Consider the following 25,961-nt stretch of genomic DNA (forward strand, 5'->3'; position numbering starts at 1 on the left):
GTCACTAGGTGGGGCTGCAACTTTGATAAATGGCTACTGCTGTGATTATGTATTTCTTTAAAAGCAGATGGCAACTAAATCCTGGTATGTCTTGCCAGTGGCAATTTTCCAAACTGCCTACTACACTAGCAGTACCTACAATTTTGGCTGAAATTCAGTATGTAGTTGGTAGTATGCGAAAACTTGCAAAATCTGCAGTATACCAAAATCCCCGGATGTCCTACTGATCCAGGAAAATTTCTCAGTATGCAACGGACCAGTCTACCTGGTTTCCCACAGTGCACGGCACTAACACTGTTTGTCTATGTGGGTGGCAGGTTTTGGTGAATTACCGCCATCTACTGGAATGAGTCAGCATTACAATCACAACACAACACTGTTAGACGGTCCATGAGATAGAAGTGAAGTGTTACGAAGAAACACCGGTAAATCTTGCAGTCATAAAAGAGGCATTTACTTCTACAAATGTATTAAAGCCTATATAAACCACAAATTCACTTTTTAAACCATATGTGAATTATATGGGAGTGGTTTTTCCATTAGCTGTAAAAAAAAAATCCCTTTCAGATTTATTTTCAGTAAACGATATAACTTTTGGTGTAAGATCAGCAATCAGGTATGATGATTCTGTGCGATATGATTAACAAAATAACTAAAATGCTGAGATCTGCCCATAGATTATTATGTAAATTTATAATATAGGAAAAAAAAAATCTGTAACTCCACTTTTGAAACCAGAAACCAGAGTAGTATACTACAAAAACAGACCCAACAGAACAGTCATACTACATTCTACAAGCAAAAGCAGTAGATAGATCTAGTGCCTATTACATACTATATTCACCTGTAGTATGTAGTATGTGGTGTGGAAACAGCCAGTATCTTAATTTAGAAGAGAAAACAAATTAAGTTGTATGCAGGAAATGTTAAACTTGCATTAAAACTGATCATAAAATAAGGAAGATGTGGTTGTAAAGTAACTCTGACTACAAAGTTATTATGCTCAGGCTCACAAGACATGTCAGGGATGCATTATGCTTTTTGTGCTAGTTAGCTCCATTGTCGACAAAATAAGTCTTGAATCTTGACTCTCCTAAGGAAAAGAAAAACAACATTTGCAACAGTGAAGAACACCACTTGGGATATCCACAGGAAACCTCGGTGACATAACTTTGTGACAGAAACAAGCTATTAGTAGCTTCTCACCAGACAGTGGGGATAACGGATAGCATTGACTCATCTAAAGTGTTAATATTGTGAACTTGGCCGTTGTACTTGTTGTTGCTCTGGAACATTTTTACTGATTATGAAACAGTAGAATGGTTCATTTCATGTACGTATACATGTTTCACTGGTAAAACTGTGGCATAGAAGCTATGATTAAAACAGCTCTGAAGACTTAGAAAAGTGCTAAGCTAATGCATCAATCATTCAACACTGTAGACTGTAGTGTAATGTAAGTGTGCCTGACAGAGTGGATAACACGAGAAGAAATGAGAAAGAAGGTGATTATTGAAGGAGACTGCAAAAGCCAATACCCAGCAGCTGTATATTCACCCTTAGAACAAGGAGCGAGACCCAGATCGATATTCTCTCTCCTTCTCCAGCGTCTCTCCCCCCTCCCTCCGCTCCTCACCCCAGGCTGCAGGGGAAGTGCACAGCTACAGGAGACATTTATTACAGGCCTGAGCAGTGGCTCTGTGGGACACGGCACTGCATCCCCTGGTTCGGCTTGTTAGCAGACCTCGTGTAGATCTAACAGGGGCTGTATGTCAGCACTACAGGGTCTGCGTGACATCACCTCCCATTGGGCCTATAATGGGGGGACTGGACAGAGTCAGAGCAGTTTCATAGGATTTAAGAGGATGATTGTTTTGTCAAAGTGCATTTATGTTCAAGGTTGCTTTTTTATACATTTGATTTTAATGAATTAATGAATATATTAACTTTTATTTATTGTATATAGCCTTAATTTTCAAAAAATGTGCCAAAGAATTATTGAAGAAATCTGTCTAAAAAGCCGTAAAATATAATTAACTAAGAATAACTTAAGCTATACATACTGTAATAGAAGAACAGAAAATCACAAGAGAAGATTCGAGGTACTTCATACAATACAAATAAAATGAATTTTATTATTCAAGAATCAACCAAGTGATACAAAAATCAACAGGAGTCATGAATAATTTCTGTCAAAACTGGAATTAATAATGGCAGACACAGAAGAGAAGATCTGTCTGACATTGGCAACTACTTAGCAGCTGTAGACTGTAGCCAACACTAGTCCAAACCATGCTAGCTAGGTTACTAGCTCATAACTAACTATTGCATGAATGTGGTTTTTCTATGCAGTGCTCTTCTTTATTGTCTACTCGTTCATTCCCCTCAAGTGTTAACTTTGTTAAACAGAAACTTATGACTAAAATCTCCTTTTTTCCATAACCAAGTCAACGTAGGTGGCCCATTTTACATTTAATATCCATATTTCCCTCACTGAGTGTCAAAATTAAAAGCAATGCATTTTTTAACAGGCATTTGGCGATCTGTTGGACAGATTCAGTCAGACTGGCTGTCCGTCATGCACCTGTCACTGCAGGTGCATTTAAGAAATGACTTAAAAATGAAACAGTGTTGTGTTCATAGCTTTTTTTTTAAGCTAGAGATTAAAAATAGCGCCACAATAGAGACACCAAGAAATAGCACAAGCAAACGTGTTTATAGAGAAATGTTGCAGATTTAAACACTAAGTAAAACATTAATACCAATTTCTGAACAAATTACATGAACAAATTTAAAGAGAAAACATTTTAACTGAAAGTATAAATGTCAAGTGACCAAAACAAGACTAAAACTGTAGAGCTCAAAAAAGACTAAAATTGACTGAAACTAAGACTAAAGACAAGACTATAGCTATTTAAGACTAAATCTTAAACAGCTACTTAAATTAACACTGTTCCCTTCATCATCCTCTGTGTGTAGCATCACAATGTTCTCCACCTAACCAGCATTTCACCAGCTCTAATTAGTAAATATTTTCCAATGAAAACCATCCACTTGATCAAAGTAACATGATCCATGATCAGGTCATTAGTTCAAACACGAGGACTCATGAATTTCCTGTATTGCACTGAATCACTTTGACGTGAGAAAAACTGCCAGACAATAAAACTGTTACACTAACCGGTGTTGCAGGGTAGTGTATAATTAATGGTACACTGCAGAGCAATCAGACTGGGGTCAGTGATCATCAGCATTCATGCCTCTGAAACACCATTATGCAAATAACAAAGACTTCTGATTTTTTTTTTTTATATAACCATGGTAAGTACAATGAATGTCTCTGTGTTCAAATTCCTCACACTCCTGTCGCCTGCACTTGTCTCATTTACCATCTGTATATGATCATACTGTATGTGGGTTAATAATCCTGTATTCAGAAATTCTTAGTATTTAGAATACACACAAGTCAGCAGGCTCATGACTAAAAGCTACTTGGAAAGTCTCCACTTTTTGAAATAATGAAAATTTATTCCACTTGCAAAGCCGTATCTGCAGTCAACATTTGTGCTTATTTGTTGTTTGTCATCTGGGTCTTACTCTCCTACATCATAACGTGTGGCAGCAACGCTGTGTAGGAGCACACTCAGAAGTCCCAGATCTCACACAGGCACACAGACCATAAAAAGTGCTACTTCACTGAATAAATGAGTGGGTAATTCAAGCATTAAAATGCCCCTAAATGATTAAAATTTCAGTTTGAAGACATGAAACACTGTTTTTAAAGGAGTAATGAGCTTGAAGATAGTGTTCAATCAGACAGAAAAAGGAGTGATCGACCTTGATTTGTTTTTAATATATAAACCAGCTTTGTCTCAAGATACAGCATTTCATTGAATGATAAAGAGAATTTCACAATGAGCAAATTCAAAACAGTGTGAAGAACTACATTTTTACTGAGGCTTATAGAAAGCACACAATTAATATAACTGTGCTGAAGGTGCAATCAAGTCAAAGACTGTTGGGTGAAAAAACTGAAGGCACTGAAAGTCATCTGCCTGACTTTCAGTTTCTACTTAAGTCTCTTTCAGCTCAATGTTCTGATCTTAGGGTACAGGATCATGAATTAAAGTTGTTTATATAGTACAATAAAACTCAGACAAACCCACTTTACATCCCTAGCGCCAAATAGCAGACTTAAAACATTAGCAGCTAGCTGATTAATTAAGTGGAGCATTAAGCAGCCAAAGAGCAAGGTATTTCTCCCAGTACTTGGTGAAGACCCAAAGCTAAAAGGAAGGAGAAATTTGGTGAAGTAGAAAATGAGTGAAATTTCTATTTTAATGTCAGTATTTAAATTTCTGCATGTATTTTCTGCTGTCTCCAAGAGGACGAAAAGCCTGATGACGTACCCGTATTTTATGTGGACCACAATTTTAGTGTGTTTGAAATTATGTGTTTTTAAGAGTTGTAACATTTGATTTACAGGCTACAAGCTAAGATTGAATAACCAGCAAAGTGAATGGGTTAAAAAAAAAATCAATATTAATGGATCAATTATCGAAAACGTGTTTTCTCTCATGAGCAGGATTTTAAACACAAGAGCAGCTTGTAATCCAGCTCTCTCTCTGTCTTTTTAGTCTGCTCTGACTCTGTGATGAAAGAAGTTTTTCCTTGTTGCATATGTTAAAGCTTGAGACATCACAAAGCTTTTTAAAGGCCCTGGTGGATCAACTATCATGTTTTGTTCTGAAGACTTTTTTAGCACTTTGGTGTGGTGTGAGGGAGCAGGCAGTGCTTCATTTATCTACTCTAGCTTTTTAAAAAAGATATATTTGTATGTGATTTGACGGGGGGAATCTGGTCCTACTTAGTGGAAGCCAAAACATGAAGAACACTGAAGTAAAATCTGAACTGTAGAGCAAAAGGCCAGAATTCAGCTACTGTGTATTGGATAATATGGTGATAGTGTGGTTACACTAGTTAGAATCTGAACTGGGTGAGCAAGACCCTGACTTATGGTGGAGCCTTGATTGGAGGACAGAGTCCACTCCCTGAGGGCCCAGAAGCTCCTCAGGCTGCTCTTATATCTGTGTCGAAAAAATGGTGTTTTTTTCTAACAATTCAGTTTTTCCCACAATGTGCCAACAGAAACAACAGATTTTTGTCACATTGTGAACATGCAAAAATGTCTCATTTGATCAGATGTTTGGGAATGGGTCATCTCTTGTGTTGCTGATGCTGTTGGTGATAAATCACTGAGATTACAACCTATCAGAATTAAGCATTTAACACAACCAGGTAATTGCTATGATTGCCTTTGTTTATTTTTGACTATATTCACACTAAATTCAAAATATTTTATTTGGCTTACTAAATTTGCAAACAGCTCTAATGACTGATAACAAACTGTTTTTTTTTTCACACCTACCTAGATAACATTTCTTTCATTTCGGTCTGTGATCTAATGCTGATCATGCCTGATGAGGCATTGGAGTACTTTTTGACTCACAGCAAGCTTTTTCAACGCTCACAGCAGAGACACTCAACCAGAACAAGGTTACCTCAGTTAAACCTTTTTTTCATTATCTTTAATGGTGATTGAGCTTTGCTACATTCACCTTCACACACCCATCAGCCAAATGCCTGTATGGCGAGTTTTCCACCTTAGAATGACCTTAACGGGAGCAGGATAAACAAACTATCATAAGATGACTCTGTGTTACACAACCTGACCAGGGTAACATTTTATACCACGTATTATAGGGCTGATGATGTGGTTGCTTTTTGAAAGCATGCATGTGTAGCTGCAAGAGAAAGAGACATAACGCCGTGCCTGTGTCTCTGTGAATGTGGGAGATCCCTGGGAGCTAGTTAGTGTGTCCTGGCTGTGTGTGTTTGTGTGAAGCAGAGAGATGTAACACCACATGAAGTCCAAGGATCTATTCACCTTGTAAACACACGCACAGGTGCAGCAAATCTGTGGCAGAATTTTATGAACTGTGAACATTATTTCTTTCTCCTCATGCCCCTGATGCTCAACACTTGACAGGGTTTTGTTAGTAATGGTGGATGTGTGGGTTGGGCGGTTAGCACGTTAACGTGTGTGTCAGTGTGTGTTGGTGTGTCCGTATGTAGGTGTGTGTCAGTTTGTCAGCAGTGGCGCCTACGGGACATAAACACGTGGGTCCACAGTCAGCTTGGGTGGATGAATTACAACAGGCGGCATGGTTGTAAAAAAAAAGAAAAAAGGGGTTGCTGGTATATTTGTCAGCACACCGCTGTGCCCGTCCAGGAACACTGAGTCAGATAAGTGGCTGCTCTCACACTGTACAGTGTGTACGGGAGGTCAGAAAGACGTATGAAGTGGCAAGCCAACACAGTGGAATGAAAATGTGTTGAGTTAACGCTCCACATTCAGCTCCCAGGCAGGATTTCATGCCTGCTGTGGGAGAGGGCTCTTACCATTGACTGATCAGTGACTCACTCCACTGTGATACACACAGCATCTGTTAGAGTGAATTTAATGCAGCATGGGTTTGTGCTGTGTGAATTATGAGTTCTCATAACCTTGATGCAATATTACTGTCAGCTCATAGCGAGCTTTGAGAAGGAGTTGGCACGTGATGGAAAAAAGACAACCCTGCTGCCTCAAATCATCTCTGCTCCTTGACTTCTCCCGCACGGGGCATTGGTTTCTTAATTACCATGTTTGCCTCTTTACCAGAAATGCATTAGAAACTGTAAGCTCTATTTTGAAAATAACACCACTTAGATTTAGCTTTATCCTAGGAGAGCAGTGAGAATGACAATTGGCTATACATCAGAGACGCAGCTCTGTGTCAGCTCTGAAGTTATCTGTGTTCAAAATCGCACTGAAGCAGAGCAGTGAGATAAAATAAACATAAAGAGCTCTTTGATAATAATGGGACAGTCAGGTGAAAATTTACCACATACAACACATCCCTAAAGTCATATAAATGCTGCTGAAATATTTTCTGTCGCCCCAGAATTCTCCTTTTCTTCCTGAGCATTAAGGAAGACTTATTGTTCCCAGTTTAAGTGGATTCAAGAGGATGGCGAAGTACCAAAGAAGATTTGTGAGGAAACGAGGCTTCATTTCTCTGGAATAAATAGTGCTCCTTAAATATAAAGCTCATTTACATGTATGAGTCACAAAATCGCTCTCCTATGCATTGTCAGCAGAGTGACTGCAGGCCATACATCACTGTGGAGCCTGAGCCTGGGCTCCGCTTGTCTTGTTTCCTGCTGAACTGAAACTGTTCATGCAGTCAAGTAAAAAGTCTGTCCTTTTCAGTTAGAATAATATGCGATTTTGTCTCTTTGTCTTAGTAGATTTTTTTTTTATTTGCTTCCATGCCTCTGCTGTTCTTATCTGCTAAGAGCCAGACTGATGGAGAAAGCTTGTGAGCATTTGTTTTACTCTGCATTTGAAAATCAAAACACTCAACAACAACATAGTTATTCCTCTGCTTATCATTCTGTATTGTTTCAATGTAACAAACACTTAGATTTAAAGAACACAGACAATCCTCAGATGAGTGTTCTCCTTCTTGCTGCTGCTGCTCCACCTGGTGGTCGTCACCGTTAGGATGCGTATGAGTTTACAGTGGAGGATAATGGCTCTGTTCTCCACATTACAGGCTGTGTTATGATGCAGCAGAGACAGCCTATTAAGTCTTTTTTAGCACACTTACTGATCTGGAAATTCAAGGACACACTGAGAGGAACTCTCCTTAATGGGCTTTAACTCTGATGTTTCATTAACTTTAAGTAGTGATGTGGAGAACTTCCCCCTCTGAGTCTTGTTTTCATCAAATAGCTGTTTTACTGTTATGCACTGTGAAGTATAATCTCTATAAAGGGACAAGCACTATTACAGAGCATACCTGAGAGAATTAGTGACAAAACTGTAATAAAAATAGTTGTTAATCAGAGGAAAGAGGCATGAATATGACCAAAAGTATTGCACTTTAATGGTTTTATATTCATTTGCTCACTCGCAACTATTAGAATGCATTATTCAGAGATGTAATCCCACTCTTGGTTGACAATTTCTGTGTCTTCTCGTTGCAGGATGAGCCCTTCAGGTCAGTAGACCCGTTCTGATTGGAGACATGTTCTAAGGTCGACCTCTCAGCCGCCATGAAAGGGTTAGGAGCAAACCGCAGCCGACACCTGTCCGACTCATGTGAACCACCAGGCTGCGCCCAGAAGCCTCTCTGTCCCTTAACCTCTGACCCTCACAGCTCCTTTCTGCTGAGTCCAACCATCAATCACTATGGCACCCTGGACCCCCATCTCCACCAGTGCCCTCCCACCAGCCCAACCTCCCTGACCCCGGACTGCCTGCTGCCTTTCAGCCAGATCTCCAACAGCAGCACCTTTCCTCGTCTACACTTCACCTCCCAGGCTGAGCAGGCGGACTGCTCCCAGGCATGCATAGCAGGTGGAGTAGGGCAGGGCAACAGACCGAACGCACTCTCCACCTCCTTGTCTATGGGTATGGGTTTAGGTTTAGGCCTCACCGGAGCGCCTATGATCACCAGCGGATCAGCCACCATCTCCTCTGCAGCAGCCGCCAAGATGAACCGGCTACCCGCCAACATTCTAGACCAGCTGGAGAGGCACCTTCCCCTGCAGCGAGACGGCTTCAGCACACTGCAGTTTCACAGGGGACGTATGTCGAAACAACGCAGTGAGAGTCCAGGACGCATTCGCCACCTGATGCACTCTGTTCAGAAGCTTTTCGCCAAGTCCCAGTCTCTGGAAAACTCTGCAATTAAAGGCAGCTTAAATGGGCGTACTGCAGGAGCAATCACAGGAGGAGGTGAGGATGGAGGAAGACCAACACGGAGGAGTAAGAGTAAAGATAGGGCTAAAACTGAAGGGCCAAAGCAGAGACCCAGGCCAAATGCACTTGGCCTCTGGGGCTCAGACGACGCCCTGGACACTGACACCACCAAAGCTAGCATTATCGCTGTTGGTTACCGCAACCCACTAAGCATGATGACTCTGGGCAGAGCGGTGTCAGACAGCCAGGCCAGACACATCCCACAGGGCTACCACACCATTTCTGCACACTCTCTCAAGACCTCGAAAAGCAGCAGTGACCTCAAGTTTCTGGCGGCGTGCCCAGTGACGCAGGTAGGATGCAAGGAAGAGGAGGGAAGAAGCAGAGGAAGCAAGGATGACTCACTGGTGAAGAGGGGCTCCTGGTCCACTCTCACCCTCAGCCAGGCCAGGCAAGTGTTGCAGAAGGGCTCTGCTACGGTCAACAGGACGCTGCTTAAATCAAAGTCATGCCATCAGGATTTGGCACAACAGTTTCTACAGGTAGGGAGGACAGTGAGTATTCACCTTCATCATCATTCTTTGTAAGTTTGCATGTTTTCTTTTATAATTTCTCTGAGATTTGTTGATTTGATTGATCACTTTAAAGCACAAGAACACAGTTTAGTTGAACTTATAATTTGATTGGGTTGATCTTATTCTATTTTTATCACATATGGTTTAGTTTTTATTATTTACCCTACTTATTAAAACTCGCATTAATATAATTTTTCCATACATCACAACTTCTTTAAAGTAATTTCTTTTAAAGTTCCATGACAGCACTTGTGCAGAATCACAGCGTTAATATTTTTCTTAAAATATGAACAAAATTGTCCATTAACAATGAAATAAAAAAACATCTCATCTGAACTCTCGGCGTTCCATGATATGCAAGTCTCACGCCAGTATGCATGCAACATAATCCAGGTCCCAGGGGAGAGGGCAGGAACTCTGGGGCGCAGCCGGGCCAAAGGAACAGAGATCCCCTGTCGGAGGATGCGCAGCGGTAGCTACGTAAAAGCTATGGGAGACATCGAAGACAGCGAGGACTCAGAGGGAAGCCCCAAACCTTCCCCAAAGTCTGCCGCCCGCCGCCACAGCTACCTGAAAGCTACCCAGCACTCCTTGAGTGAGCAGCAGCCGCCTCCTCCTCCTCGCAAGTGAGTCTGACAGAGAATAAATTTTATTACACTGGAGCTATAACCTTGATTACCATGCTCATTGTTTTGCCATAGTGGTGTTTGTGCTCTTTTACTTTACATTCATTGAAACAGAAACAGACCCTGAAGGGGAAGTTGTTATTAAATCTGTGGGAGGGTTTTTTTTCCCCACTGGCCCCTTGGGTAGTCAGCAGGTGGCAGCATCTAGTCACAAATAATGGTCTGGAGTTGCAGCAGCACGCTGAAAAAGGCACATCATGGAGTTAGAGATACAGATGAAGATATCATTTTGATTATTTACAGTTCATTTTTTCTAAGTATGAAAGCAGTAGCGGATGAAATTTTGCCATGTTTTTTACCCCTACATCCACACATGCAGGCCTCGTTGCTACGCTCTCATGCGGGAGGATTATCTGTGGTCTCCGCTGCAGAGTGCATGCTCTATGCAGCATCTGAGGTCAGTGTCATCCTCAGGCAGGCAGTGTGGCCCTCCACCCACCCTCACTCCCTACCACTGCCGCAACCAACCACCTATTTTTGCCTTACCGTGCTCCATCTCCCTGCCTGAGTGGCGTGTTACTACCCTCACCTGCTTCCTCTTAAGCCCTTATTCCATAACATGCAAATTCCCCATGAAAATCACCCTACCACACCTTGCTGCTTCGTGCACACACTTTTTCCACTAACACCAGGTACAAAGAGACTTCCCAGAGCAGAGGAAACTTTACAACAAGTACCTGCATCAGTGTATGAAAGCAAACTCAGCAGGTTTACTGTTATTGTTTCCTCTGTGCTGGTATGAGTATCCCCACATATCACTATTTTCACATCTCAGACATATTTATTTTTAAAACATCCAATGGAATATTTTGAAGTTAGATTAAATGTTACTCCTGGATTCATCAGCTGAACACATCCCTTACTTCTTCTGCTCTCTGACTTCTGAGAGGCTGATTATTGCGTTCACACCAACAGCTCCCTGCCATCCCTGAAAGAGCTGTCGACTAACCGCAGCCTCGATAACTTGGACTGTCTGGCGAGCCCACTGGAGGCCCCACCGCGCCACAGAAACAATGATTTCAGCCAATGTGCCAGCACACTGGGCAGAGGCTCAGGCACTCAGGTATGTGTATATTTCACCAGTGGTATTACTGCAATTAACACATTGTTTTTGCTGGGCTGCAAATGCCTCTTGCTCAGTTTTTGTTTTTGGGAGTCACAATCAACTGACATTTAACATGCAACAACTCTTTACATATCTGTTTTATGTGTAATTTAAAATCTCATGTACTTTTATAGGTCTCTTAAGAAACAGCTCATTAGATGATTTTGGACTGATTCCAGCAGCACCACAATAAGAAAAGTGTGATCAAAGCAGAATCAGCCGGGGAATGATCTTAATTATTCCACACACTTGACATGGCTCATGAGGTTTAAAGTTACCATGAGAGGATATGGGAGTGTATGTAACGTCTTCTGGGATGGTTCATAGAGAAGCCAGCTGGGAATAAAAGAGACGTCTGATCATGTTTGCAAAGTGGGACGTATATCTCAGTGTAAACCTGAGGGAGCTTGTTGTAAATCTTTATCAGCAGGATTGCTCTGGGACGTGAAACCACACAAGACTAATGCAAACATTCTCTAATGAAGAAGCATCAGAGTAAAATGTGGAAGCTTTTATATTTATAAGACAATGATGGAGGGATCCAATTTCGGAGCATAAACTCCACCAGATTACAAAAACTGTCACAGATAGAATAGAATAGCTGATTTCAAGGCGTTCATGTTTATGCACCACCCACAATAGATTCAAATTTGTAACTCAAATGTCAAACACAAAAGTACTTCTTGTAGTTGACTCTCCTTCTCTCTGTGCCGCTTGCTCAAATATGAAAGTGAACACTGACTGTCACTGCTCATTTTCATCATACTAGGTCAACACAGGTCCATCCCGCAAAGACACATTACAAAAAACTTGTTTTAGCCCACTCTAAAATGCTCCGTCAGGTATGAATATACCTCTCAATTTACCGCAGATTTAACAGTGTTTTACAATTTGAGTTTTCTGGAACTATTTCTTCACACATTTGAAACAGCAAGATAACTGCATCTTGATTCATTGATACGGACAGTGATGGAAAGAAATAAAGTATAGTCACTTGCTGGCAGAATTATTTTGACGTTGCAAAGGAATATTTAGATACTAATACTGTTTCATTTCTCACCTTTTTTCTTCTATAATGTACGGAGAGTAATCATTCGTATACTCCACTGCAGTAGTCCCACCGCCATGAATACTTTATAAAATCTGATTTAACCAAAAAACAAAGAAGTGTATAAAATAGGATATGCATTGTTTAAGATTAATCAAGAGGTTTGGAACCTTAGTCTTGTAACTGCTCACACTGAAGAAAATGTTGCTGCCAGGCGTGTTTTTTTGGCCAAAACAAGTCAAAATATGCACAAAATAATGCAAAATTTTGCAGAGAATTAAAGAGTAGAACAAGATTTGTTCTTTTTTTTTTTTTTTTTACAAATGACTAAAGCCAGTGAGACTAGTGAGTTATAAAACCTACCATTTATCCAATAAAGGAGGCCCAAACCCCAAAGCTCCCTTTTATAGATAGCATTTAAAACTCAGCTCAACAAATGTAGAAGAGTTCTGCATGCACATTTTCAAACCAGTATTTAAAGACATAATTTTAAAATATTTACTTAAAACAGTCACAAGGATTATTTTTCTGTGGTATTAATACTTAACTCATTTCACCTGAAGTTAATTCTGCTGGTAACTTACTTGTAATTGATTTTTTTCACTTATATAAAGATTTGAGAGTATCTTACTGTTTGAGGTGCGATGTAAGTGTGTGCATGTTTTTACAGTTTGCCCTCTGCCCTCAGCGTGTGAGTATGCACACGTTCTTTCAGGTATGCGGGCAGGGCTTTGGGCACGCAGTACCATACTGTGAGGGGGAGTCGCAGGCAGTGGAGGCTCTGGATCTGCCTGCACCTACGTGCTTCCGGTCACGCAGCCACAGTTACCTGCGGGCCATCCAGGCTGGCTGCTCCCAGGATGACGACACAGCCTCTGTGGACTCAGACTCGCCACCCCCTACCACAACAGGTTACAGCTCCAAAACACGTGAGTAGGAGAGAAGACACAGAGTTGGTATAAGAAATTGATCACTTACATGCCATCAACAACCAACAACATATATATTAAGAACACACCTTAGTTAGAAAATAATATTACCCTCAAAGGCAAGAAGTAAATTTTATGGACATTTATGAAACACAGTGTAAAGCATATTTTCTTTTGGCAGAAAAAATACTGACTACTTCACATTTCAATATTCTATTGTATGCTACTGGTTTAATTATGCCCCCAAGTATAAAATACATGACACTTGAGATAAGGAAAAGAGATTTCACATTGTTGAAATCATAATAACTGTAGCACTGCAGTCCAAAGAATGTCTTTTCCTCTCTCAGCTGTGGCTCTATCAGTGAAGTCCTTGACAGAACATTCACCATCAGAGAAGCAGAGGTGGGCTACATCAGCCCTCTTCTGAGCTGATGACTCAATTAAAGTAGGAGAAAAACTGAGAACTTTTCAATTAATCATAGCTACTGTGAACTGAGGAATTTCAAGGTTGGATTTCATTCAACTATCAGCCTTTAACAATCATTATTCTGTGTTTGATTTATGACACATGCACAGAATAATGATAAAAGACTCCAACTTCAGAGTCTTAAATTAAATTTCCATTATCACTCTTTTATCCAATTGATCTGTTTTCAAGGTTCTGTCTATAATAATGTCTTTATGTTGTAGATTACAAGAAGAGTTCTGAAAGGAAATCAAATTCTGTTACTTGAAATAAAGTCAGTCATTTATTTTCTTGGGTTAACAAAAAGCCAGAGATACCTTGATGACTTACCAGCACATTTTAGGAGTACAGTCAATACTGTGATAAGTCAAAAAAGAGAAACTGCCTCAAGTAGCAATGACTCAATGAGTTTAACTATAAATGTATTTTCTACTGCAAATCTACTGTGGATTTATATGATAAAGCGTTTTTTTATTCAGTTCTTTCAGATAATCTTTCCCTTTATTCTTTGCAGTTGTGAATGGGGTTTTTTTCATTCAAGAATGAATGAAACAAAGAATATTGCACCCTTTTTCCAATTACTTTGGTTTTACTTAATTTACATTATACTTATATGAAATTAAACCCCCAAATCTTTGGTTCATGGTTTGTAAGACAGAAAATTTGACGGTGTCCTTTTCTCTGTATGCCTAAATTAATCCAAGTATACCCCATTTCTTATGTTTTAGTCGACATTTTACAATTACAGTTATATTTATCTCAGTTGGTTCACATTTGCAATTATATCAAACTTAATTCAGCTGTTGTGATAAATATGCTTGTCTTAAAAAATATGAAGCTGCAATCATTTGCTTTAAAAAAAAAAGCATAACATGCTCAACCTCACTTAATATATGAACAGAAGACTGTGTGAACTAGCTGCCTGACAACATTTAAATAAAGTATTTACACATTCAGTTTGACGCTTGCCCACACAAAAGCAGGGGAGTGACTGGGTTTACCTCCTTTATATAGAGCTCTATTGTTCAGGTCACAATGGATCGAATATGTATGAGCTTTATGTCAAGACTCTTGTCTATTTCCCGCGGCGTCAGACAACAAATGAAACGCACCAATCAAGAAGACTGATACCAACGACGGCATAAAGAGACGAGAGCCTATCAGCTTGTAGTTCGATTAGCTCGATGAATACAACTGTCCAATCAACGGCAGAGAAACGGTTACGAGCAGAAACGTGGACTCCAATCCTCGTCGTCAAGGGCGTGTACTACAAATCTTTTCTTCACAGCGTCGCTTCTGTGTATCTCACGGCAGGATTCTGTTACCCGTCTGTATCTCGTCTGCCTCTATTGAATGGCTTGAAAATAAGGATTTTCCCGTCCGTCATCACACAGTAAGATTTTATCCCTTTTTTTCTGACCACTCGTGAATCCTCCCACTGACAATGTATTGTCGGTAGGTTAGCAACGGTAAGCTAACGAGGGCTAATGGTGTGTTAGGTAAGCTAGCGTAAGCTAGCGTGGAAGAAAGGGAATGAAACCCGTGTACGACTGAAGCAGGCGAGGCTCAAAGACAGTATCGCGGTTGCTGTGGTGATAACGAGGCGAAAAGCGACTAGTAGCAGCGTGCCTCTGTGGGCTCGCCCTTATCTCGGCTTTTTTTTATACTGCCCCCGGCTAACGTTTCTCAACGTTAAATACTCGAGTGATCTCGCCGAATTGAGGCTTTACCAACACAAGCTAACAGCAGCCGAGTACGGACAGCTCTGTAACCGGCTAGTGCAGCTAACCACACCGTCCACGTCTGTCACAGGCAAGTCAAGCAAGTCGATCCTGGTTTCAGCAGTAGCAGAAGCCCTTTAATGGGGCGAGCAGTTGTGAAAAGCAGTAGGAGTCTTTTCTAAGATCATTCATAAAAAGGATAAATCGATTCCCAGGTTTCCTCCATGAAGTCGCGTTGATTTAACTGGAGTTGATTGAATACTTACCTTTACGTTGATCTAGAGGATTAGCACCAGCTTTCAAATGAAGCTGAGTAATGTTATCAGATATTCCTCTAATGCTCAATAGATATGACTGCAATGTGAGCTAAGAGGTTTGAAGTAAACTGTTCATCATAATAAGCTTTATCAACTCAATACCACAAGTTAATCTTATTCAGATCTTGTACTCTCCTACTTCTGATGGCAAAATATGTCATTGTTGGCGTTCCTGTTGATATATTTGAGCTGTTTCTGCACAGACTAGAGTTTCATGTGCCATTTTTACTCAGTAGCTTGCAACCATGTGTTAAGAGACCTGAGGACACAATCTATTATTTACTGGCTTCCTGCCCTGCGTAGTGCTTTGCAGTTCAGCAGTAAGTACACTTAACTTGGGTTTTCAAGAACCACAAGAGAAAGCTGTGCACATAAAACCGATATAGCATCAGTAACCTGATCTACCTTTATTTTCTGTGCTTACAGACAAATAGTTGGTATGTTTTTTAACATATACATATGTTTCATCTGACATATAAGAAATTCAACTTCTGCTCTACAGGCTCTCTAGCATGTCAAAAACTCTAGCTTTGAGGCTTCATTGTAGTGACAAGGCGTGTTCATTGTGCCCAGCACCATATTACACAACACATGGTGTGCCTGTATATCACCATGGATAGACAGTGAGTCATCTTTCACTCACACTCTTCCTCTCACCCTCATTGATGAGGTAATCTCTTTACTGAATGGGTGAAGCAGCTGGAGTTTCACAGTAAGGTCAACAGCCAGGAGTTTTCCTGATGGCGTGGTTAGATGGTACACTGAAGGCCAAACTATTTTCTGTAACATAGAACTAATTAACATAGATGTAAAATGAGCTCTCTACCCTTGAACATTTGAACAGCATTTTGTTGTGGAGTTATTATGTATTGATATCCTTTGTGTCATAGAACAGGACATTTTGTTAGTTTTAAATGTGTCTAGATTTTTTTAAACCTGGAAGAACATATTAACAATCCCTTTTAAACAGTATTCATTGTTTGTCAGATTTTAAGGGGACATAACACATTACTGTTGTTAGCTAGAATACTACAGACAGTCTAATGTGAGTAAATCAAAACATTAGAGGGCAATTTGCAGATATAAATATGTCAAAAAGCTGTTAAGGGGGGAAAAAGTACAGATTAGAACAAAATACTATCAAGGTTCAGTAATAAACTAGTTCCACATTCTACAGGTTTTGACCTCAGAGCACTCACCACGTGTCTTAACGTCAGCTGATAAGGATGTAACCCAGACTGTGGCTCCAGTTCAGGAGGTTAGTTTAAAGACCACACAAGGCCAAAGGATATCACGCTTCACAGCAGAAGAGAATTCACAAACCAACTCCTAAGCTCAGTAAAAGGTGCAGTTTTTTGGGCTCTTGTCTCAGTTACATTGGCTCTTCTCAAAGCCTGTCTTTCTGAGGATAATACTGGACTATCTTTTTAAAAAGCAGCTGCAGGAGTCATTCATGAAAGAAATTGGTTAAATGTTAATGAAGGGTGTAGCTTCATATCACTTTCTGTTAAGGGTGTTGTCACTCCACTAAAAAGAAGAGAACAGGCAGCTTGCCTGTCATTCTGTCTCACCAGAGAGAGAGAGAGGGAGAGAGCTTTTCATGAAGTCTGTGTACCCTGCCTACCTTTGAGCTTGTTTCTCTTATTCATGAGGCTATTTTGGGAAAATGGAACAGATTCCATGTTGGAGTCTTGAAACAATGTCACACCAATGAATACAAATCCTGTAAAGCAATGAAATAACAAGCAGAATCAGCAGAAAGAGAAGCCAAATAATGTCAGCTAGTTATTAACTGAACACTTCTATATGATGACATTATGCCCAGAATGACATTTTCGTTCGTTAGTTATTTTCTTGGCATTCACTTTAATTTTAGAAACAGATTTTAGTCGTGAGTTGATATGAAATTAAGTCTTGTACCATGACTATGTTTAACTATGTATTGATTGTGAGCATATGACAAATCTGACTAGATTTGGATGCTTTTTTATTTTATCCTTCATGTACTTAAGTCTGAAGTCATGCTTACACACGTATCCAGGTCTTAGTGGTTAGTCTGTCATACTCTCTTACGATAAGGCTGCTCATCTTTGACAGAGCTTCTGCCACCACCACCTCTTCTTCTGATGGGTTTGTTTCTTTGCTAGTATTTGCTTGGCTCCTCACTAAAAACTAATGTGGATCTACAGTCTCTCCTCTCACAAAGAATTTCACTCTGCTGCCTCATTAACACACTTAATTAAGACCCTTTAAGATCACTCAAGAAGGAGCTCAGCAGTAATCAAGACTCCTCAAATCCCAAACCAGGCAGCAGAACAGGCTCGCCCAAAATATAAAGGAAGCTGTTTGTGCTTTATTTTAAACCAAGCGCTGAAATAGTCAATCATATTGTACACACTCCAAGTTCCTCCCTCGGTGGAGGGCCCATTAGTGGTCATCTGATCGCGCTCAGACAAACCTGATGATGGAGACAGAGCATATTCTGGGTGAGAGACTGCATGACTTTCATAAGTGATGCAGTTTAGGGGATCAGAGCAGTGGTGACAGGATTGTAATTGATCCAAATTGTTTTTGCTAGGGGCCCCAACAGGAGGGGTCATAGGCAGCTACTGTCTGCAGAAGTTGTCAACATAAAGGTGCAGAGCTATGGGGATTTCCCTTTGACGTTGAAGCCCGGATAGTCGAACTAGAACCAGGAATAAGAACTCAAATGAAATTCTTAAGTCATTTTTGAGCCAAACATGCAAATGATGAGATTCTATAATTTTGCTACATAGAGGAGAGTTTTGATGAAATTTTTCTTTACTTAAATGACATATCCTGTTTTGCAGCAAAGCCGTTCCTACAGACAAAATACACCAGATGCGTTTCCACACCACCTCCACTCAAACTTATTTCTCTAACCGTGCACACTGTTCAGGGGTGATTTTTTTCTCACTCTGCAGTTTAGAGGATTTAAAGATCAAGAGTTTACCAAAACAGAGGCACAGTTCAGCTGATTGACAGGCAGGCCCCCTATTGATGCTAAGTCAGAGGCTCAAAGCCCGCCTCATTTCCACTATGTTTGCCACCATCAAATTGCTTCAAAACTCTGTTTGAGAAACAAACGGGTGACGTCATGGAGACTACATCCATTTATTATACAGTCTATGGTCATCTTACGCTGGCTCCACTATGTTCCGGCTGAGTCTCAGAGCTGGCAGGTCGGAGCCCTCCGAAACAAATACACAAGCCTTCTGTTTTTTTTCTGGATGCTGGTTGGAGCACTGAAACCACACTTAAACGCCTGGTGACTTTCAAAATAAAAAAATCTGTGTGGTCACCCAACATCATGAACGGAGCCAACCCAGGAGTTGATAAAGTTTGAGGTTTTACAGCCCAACATGGATGAGGAGAGGTTCAACATTGGGGTGGGAAGCACAGGTAACTCCTCAGTCTAGTGACTAGAGTTGTCCTGCGTTCAAGCCGAGTGCTGAAGCAAATTGAGGAATGATAGAGAACAAGCAGTCATAACGCAATGGAGCGAAAACAAAAGGACATAGGTCTGGTGTGTTCCTGGCATTAGGTTCAATAAACTGATTCTAACTCTGTGTGTTGGTATTCAACCAACATCATTAAGAAATTAATAAACAAAACCAAAAAGGAAAATGGTTGGTTAAAGGCATCTTCAAACCATACAGGCAATGTTTGTCATCGCTGTCCCATAAAAACTCAGAGTTAAAGAGGGGCCTCAACACTGTCAAGAGAAACCATACTGCTGCAAAGCTATCTGTATGTAAGGGTTAAACGTACAGGTGAAGAAGAAAAAAGAAAAGACTCTCTCAGTATCCTTAAAAGAAACAAAGACAATTGTATATAGAGGTTTTTATTGATACCAGTGTGTTTTTTGATTTCGGGCAGGTGAAATGAGTAGCTGACAAAGGTTTGACCCAAAAGGTGATATTGTAAATGTTACTAAAGACAGTATCTGCTTTAAATGATCAAATAAGGCAATGAGAAAAGAACACTTAACTCTGCCAAAACAAGCCGAATCAGTTGTACCACCCCCACCTCTGCTGACCCACTGTGTATCACCAAGTTTTGATAAATGACACTTCTAAATGAGTAAGATAAAGTGTTCAGCTGATGGCTACTAGCATGCCCTGCCTCAGAAATCCAGGATCTGGGCAGCTTATCCTCCTCTTAATCACCTCTTGGCAGCGTGCCCCCTCTGTAGGTAGGTGATGTTGAGTCAGCCCTCACACTATATACTGCATTAAGGTGTGAATAATCTGCATTTAGCCCACTTCAATGTGACTGAGTGCTTATGATCATTATTCAGACTGTTTGCTGTTGCCTGGATCTCTTGTGGATGTGTCATTAAACGGTAGAGGAGATGACTTATTATGCAGTAGCAGTGTGGAGACACATGTGAGACTCAGGATGTTGCAGTGTGGATTCAGTCATTAACTTGAGGAATGTTATGCATCTCAGCTATGAGCTACAACAAGTGCATCATCCGTGGGAATAAAAGTTCTGTTGTTGGTTGGATGACGAGATTGTCACCAGATTCCAAGTCTGCATGGTGGAGAGGATTCCACAACCATGTTTGTGTATGTTAGTGGGATTTAATGAGGACTTACTGGTGCTGTGAGTCACTGGCTTATGACGGAAGTGCAGCACCCTCCCAATTACAGGGTGTTAGGCTGCTATTTAGAGTGAAACCATGACCAGAGAGAGCATACACTACAATTCACTATCAGTCTAGATCAGGGGTCTGCAACCTGTGGCTCTGGAGCCTCATGCGGCTCTTTGACTCCTTTGCAGTGGCTCCTCGTAGCTTTAAAAATATTATTAAAATAAAGGGCTTTTAATATTTTAATGATAACAACACAGACACCAAGTAAAATCATAATATAAAATTTGGACTAAAAATGCATTACCTCTTGAAACAAAGCTTTAATTTTTTGTAATTTTTGTAGTTTTTAATTTTGGGGGGATTTTTTTTTATTTTTTGACATTTTTGCAATTTAAGAAAAGAATTCCACATTTTTAAAAGTTTTTGCAAATTTTTGATTTTTTTATATAAATCCCTCTTTTTTTTGCAATTTTAGAAAGTTTTTACAATTTTTGGAAATTAAGCAAAATTTTGAAATTGCATTATTCAGGTTTTTTTTTGCAAATTTATGACATTTTATCAATTTCTTTGAAATTGTGCACATTTTTAAATTTATTTCTTATTTTGCACATTTTTGATCTTTTATCAATTTCCAAATTTTGCAAAATTTATAAAATCTATGATACTACAAATTCCCTTTTTACTTAAATTTGCAAATTTATTAAAAATAAATAAATTAATAAAAATATAAGAAATCACATGTAAAAATTTATAAACACTAAAACTTCTCGATTAGATAATTATTCACCTGACTATACACTTTTTTGTCTTAATTTGAAGATAAAGTAGATTTTGCGGCTCCCGAATGACTTTCATCCAGGTGAGCTGAGGCAAAACAGCTCTTTTGAAAGTAAAGGTTGCAGACTCCCTGGTCTAGATACAGAAGACTTTCTGGTCATCTGCCTTTAACAGCACATCTAATATTTGTGTGTGCTGTAATTGATTGGAAATATTAGTCCGCACGTCAAATTGTAGCTCCGTCAGTCACACGATGATCGTCAACCCGCTGTGTAGAATCCACACAAAATTCCTGAAGAAAGCCTGTAGCTTTCCCTGGTTTCTGCTGTTGTTGTAGGTCTGTGGTTACCTCTGTATTATCCACTACAAGCCTGTACTCAAGACTGATGATCGAGAAAGAGCCTCGTTCCTTGTGTCTGAGTCAGCCGGTCTAGGTCAACTGGTTATCCACTTTCAGACCTTGTTTGAGTTTCTGTGGAAAGAGTTTGAGAACCAAGAGTTCTGTGGGTCTCAGGGGCTCCACTCTGGTTTAAGTGAACAGATGAAACTGTTAGAAAGTATTGATCACTGAAAAGAAGAATAAGAGCTTTGTAAAACTTGTATTTATCTATAATAGGGCTGCAGCTATCGAATATTTTAGTATTCGAGTATTCTACTGAAAATCCCATAGATTAATCGAGTAATCGGATAAAATACATTTTTGTTCAGTTAAAGAGCAGTTATTTTTCAAATGAAAAGTTTTCTCTTTACCTCGGATCATTTGAGGAATCGTTTCAGCTCTAATCTATAATGTTTGTGGAAGCAGTGAGAGAACCCACTAACAGTGAAGCCAGTAAAGAAGACCAGCAGATTGTGATGTTCACTTTTCCTCTTCTCCAGGTCTTCATTTCATAACATCCACTCAGGGCTCCTCCCTAAAAGTCAATAATTTAAATAATCAGTCCAGGATCTCAGTGTCTGATGTCATTTTGCAAGTCAATTATTCCATTATTTTATCAATGCATTATTGCAGACAGAGCAGTACAGGATAACAGCATGATTGATAAACACTTAAGTCTTTTTTTCTTTGCTATCTTACGACAAATTATTTATGATATATAATGGAGATTAAAACAATCACAGAGCATTGATTGTCTTAATGTCTGAGCCTTGTAGGAGCAGCATGAGATTTGAAACTGGATCTGTCACTTTCTGAGCAGTATGAACATGACAAGAAAATCAAATCACACACCAACTGAAACATTTGACCCAATAGTTTTAACAATTACATCAAACAACAATAAGATACCTCTGTTGTTGTTTGATGTAAAAATTACATATTTCTTGCAAAAGCGAAAGAGCTGGATGTGTTTTTTATTTCAAGTGCTGCAGTCTTTCCTTGAAAGCCGTGTTACCTTGTGTGACAATCCCCAGAGCAAAAGGACAGTGAAGGTGTGGCATGTTAAAGAAGATCCTCAGAGACAAACTGACGTCAAAGAAACAACCAGCAGCAGGTTTATAGAAAACACACGTCCAGCCTGACAAACAGGCTAAGGGCAGCAATAAGGGCAAAGTGCAGGCTGTTTTACAGGCCTTCTTTATTGTTTTATGATTTTAGCACTGATAGCTGCCAGATAACTTTGTCAAGTTCCAAAGAAAAATTTCACTTTTGCTTTTGAGAAGCTTTTAAGCCTTTAAGTATTTATCCTTTCTTGTTTTATCTCCTTCTTTCGTCAGAAGTCAGCAATAGGAGAGCTCCACCTCCAGTCCCACCCCGCACCACATCCAAGCCTCTCATCTCAGTGACGCTGCAGAGCAGCACCGAGTCAGCCCAGGACATATACCTTGACCAGCAGGACCGGGGCAGTGAGGCTAACAGCCAATCAGGACGAAGCAACTCCTCTGACAGTCTCTGTAGCATCCGCACGGGCAGTCTGGCTAAGGCAACCCAGCCACCCCCAGCCCCTGTCCCTGCAGTGACCCCTGCACCTGCTGCAGCCACTGTACCTCCTGTTCCAGCCCCTCGTGACCTCCATTCCACCACCACCAGTACCACCTCCAACACAACTGTCTCTCTTAGCACTACTTCTACACTAACCCAGCCCCAAAATGACACCCTGAGCTTTGGTGCCACTTTAGAGCAGCCCCCGACTGCACCCAGGAGGAAACTGTCCTCTATTGGAATTCAGGTAAGAGCTGTCAGACCTTCTTTCATATTAACTAATGAATCTATTGGGACAATCTTAGATTTCACTGACTTGTTGTTGTCTAAAATGCTTCAGGTGGATTGCATTTTGCCAGTCTTAAGAGAGGAACCACTACCGCTGACTGCACCCCTCAGGTTTCAGTCTATTGGAGTTCAAGTGGAGAACGGCAGGCCGTAAGTTTACTCTCATATTTTCTGCAGCAGTAGGTAATTCAGGGGGTTATATCTGTAGCTGTCTGCACAAGGTTCAAGGAGAAAATAAATACTCACAGACATGAATCAAAATCTCCCCTTTTTTCCGTAACCAAACAGCTTCCAGAAAAAATCAGCTGATGTTAGTGCGACAATAAGAAACAACAGTTTTGCCTTTAGTGATGGATATCTCAAAGTTAGCAAAATGTCAGCTATCAACATGTTAATTAACTGCATAAGACAAAAAGTGCTAAGAAACAGTGCTTTGCGCCATAGCTGCACACATTCAATGTTCCTTTCACCATCTTACCAACAATAGTAAATCCAACACCACTGCCGCTGTGGTTCGTATTCCTAAGGTCATCAGCGGTCTGTCTGGCAGCAGCACAGCAGCCCAGGGCGCTGATTAATGTCCTTTTAATCTTGTTTTGATTGTAGAGAGCCAAACATGCAGAGAAAATTGTCATTTAAACTTTCTAGTGCAGCGTAATTCTCCTTAATCACATTTGTTTGACGGCTAACCTCCTTTCCTGCTCCTTAGCACTCTACCTGCCTTTGTGTTGTACACCTGATTACAATCTCAACAATCCCTCATGCTGTATATTTTGTAACTGTTACGATGCTGCACCATCAGCTGCTATAATTTCCTGTCAGTTGAATTCCCTGACCTCAGTCTGTTACTGTGGGACATGTTTGACACAACATTTCACTGTCTGGATTGTTTCATGAACTGTCTGTCAGAAACTGATGTTTATGCATGTTTCTGCAGCCTCAGCCGGGACAGCAGCATGGCCTCCAGACAAAACACTGAGACTGAGCCTCAGGAGCCCCAGGATGCCGCACCCACACTAAACAACACAGCCAACTGCACCAACAGTAAAACAGAGAATACCAGCGCGCCCAGCAGACAGGACAAAGCCATGGAACAGCAGGCCCTCAAACAGAGCTCAGCCTCATCCAGGATACCAACATCGCCCCCGGAGACTTTGGACCCAGCATTAGACCCCTCCTCGCTGCCACCGCCAGATCCCAGCCTGGAGACCGGAAACTGCAGCCACCCCGGAGACTCGGTTCAGACCAGCACGCCAGCTTGCCCTAGAGATGGGAACTGGTTTCTGAAGCTGCTGCAGGCAGAAACAGGCCGCATGGAGGGCTGGTGTCAGCAGATGGAGAAGGAGACCAAAGACAACAAGCTGTCAGAGGAGGGTGAGTGAGTTACATGAAGTGACAGCAGGAGAAGATTCACATGTCAGAAGTCTTGTGTCCTGTTGAAAGTCAAATGGGACTAAAAACGGAAGTGCAGAAGAGTTTTTCTATTTGTAACTTTGAAGTTAACTTTGGCTCTGTGTCCTTTGAAGCATGAAGAAAAATGGCTTTGAATTATTTCAGATTCTTAGATTTTAAAAAATGTAAATGTAAAATTAAGGTATAAAGAAGCAAGTTTATCTGGATTTTGTTCTGAGATATTTGTTGCTTTTAAGAAAATAAGAATGAATTTTAATCATTCTTCAATCAGCATTAAGTGCTTCATAGTAAAAGAATACAGTGATATAGTAACATGTTATGAAATTACTATTTTAAAAAAATTAGTGTCTTTTTAATCACAGAATCAAGAATATGAAAAATGTTGTTGTTTCTGTTTGTGAAGTTCACAGACAGGTTATCGGGTCAGACCTCGTCCACATTGACTGCAGACAATCAGACACAGTCATTACAGCCATCGACTCACAGTAACACTGCTCATTAGAGTGGGAGGAAGCTTTGTTTTAGCTCCAGCACAGCCACCGCAGGGTCGTTTCACTTTCTCATCTCCCAGAATCCCACTCAGGCTTTTAGGCCCATCTATCTCTGCAGTGTCTTAAATATGAATGAGCAAGAAGCCGTCCAGCTGTAGAGGCTCCATCCGATTATCCTCCCTCCTGCTCTCTCTGGGCCTGAATTATGAATTTCTATTTACATGCAAATAAACGGCAGAAAAAGCAACGTAGGGATAATTTGTTATCCTCTCAAAGATTGAGTTACTTCTAAGGAAATCATTTACCGTCACAGAGTGTTAAACTGTGAATGTTAACATGAATATTTCATTGCCAGACAACAGCAATAACTCTGCAGTCATCTTGATACAGCCCTCTAACCCTTTTACAGACCGTGTCTCTTAAGTGCTTCAGGATCCTGTTCTGGAACATGGAGTACAAGTGTTTTTTGAAGCACTTTGGTTTCATAACGCTTTATTTGCCTTCTCTTTGTGTCAACACCTTAATGAAGATTGCTTCTCTTTTCCAGTATTGGGGACTATCCGCAGTGCAGTGGGCAGCGCTCAGCTCCTCATATCTCAGAAGTTTGAGCAGTTCAGAGGACTCTGCAATGAGAACTTGGTGAGTGGCGCCTCTACATCTCCTGAATCTTTTACATCCCCCTCCCTTATAACGATGTTTTTGTTTGCCTCAGTCTCAAACTGACCCATTTTGTATTAATCTTTCTTCTCTACACACACACACTGGCATCCAGAAAACTTGTCATTAAATTA

At 40.5% G+C, this 25,961-nt stretch overlaps 1 protein-coding gene across 5 annotated transcripts in view; it reads left to right on the forward strand.

Moving 5' to 3' along the window:
* dlgap4a (discs, large (Drosophila) homolog-associated protein 4a) overlaps positions 1-25,961 on the forward strand; it is a 96,161-nt gene that overhangs the window by 65,719 nt on the left and 4,481 nt on the right. The window contains exons 2-9 of one of the 5 annotated variants that reach the window (XM_074680935.1): positions 8,095-9,366; positions 9,781-10,013; positions 10,989-11,136; positions 12,915-13,155; positions 22,774-23,225; positions 23,319-23,416; positions 24,204-24,640; positions 25,718-25,809. In XM_074680935.1, coding sequence (XP_074537036.1) covers positions 8,164-9,366; positions 9,781-10,013; positions 10,989-11,136; positions 12,915-13,155; positions 22,774-23,225; positions 23,319-23,416; positions 24,204-24,640; positions 25,718-25,809 — 2,904 coding nt within the window. In that variant the 5' untranslated portion in view covers positions 8,095-8,163. The remainder of the gene's footprint in view (positions 1-8,094; positions 9,367-9,780; positions 10,014-10,988; positions 11,137-12,914; positions 13,156-22,773; positions 23,226-23,318; positions 23,417-24,203; positions 24,641-25,717; positions 25,810-25,961) is intronic. The other 4 variants (XM_074680936.1, XM_074680938.1, XM_074680939.1 and 1 more) reach the window with 4 other exon arrangements.

Source organism: Halichoeres trimaculatus, unplaced genomic scaffold (genome assembly GCF_033239565.1).
Source record: "Halichoeres trimaculatus isolate MK-OKI-2021-1 unplaced genomic scaffold, fHalTri1.1 fHalTri1_scaffold_11, whole genome shotgun sequence".
In the NCBI taxonomy this organism is placed as follows: domain Eukaryota; kingdom Metazoa; phylum Chordata; class Actinopteri; order Labriformes; family Labridae; genus Halichoeres; species Halichoeres trimaculatus.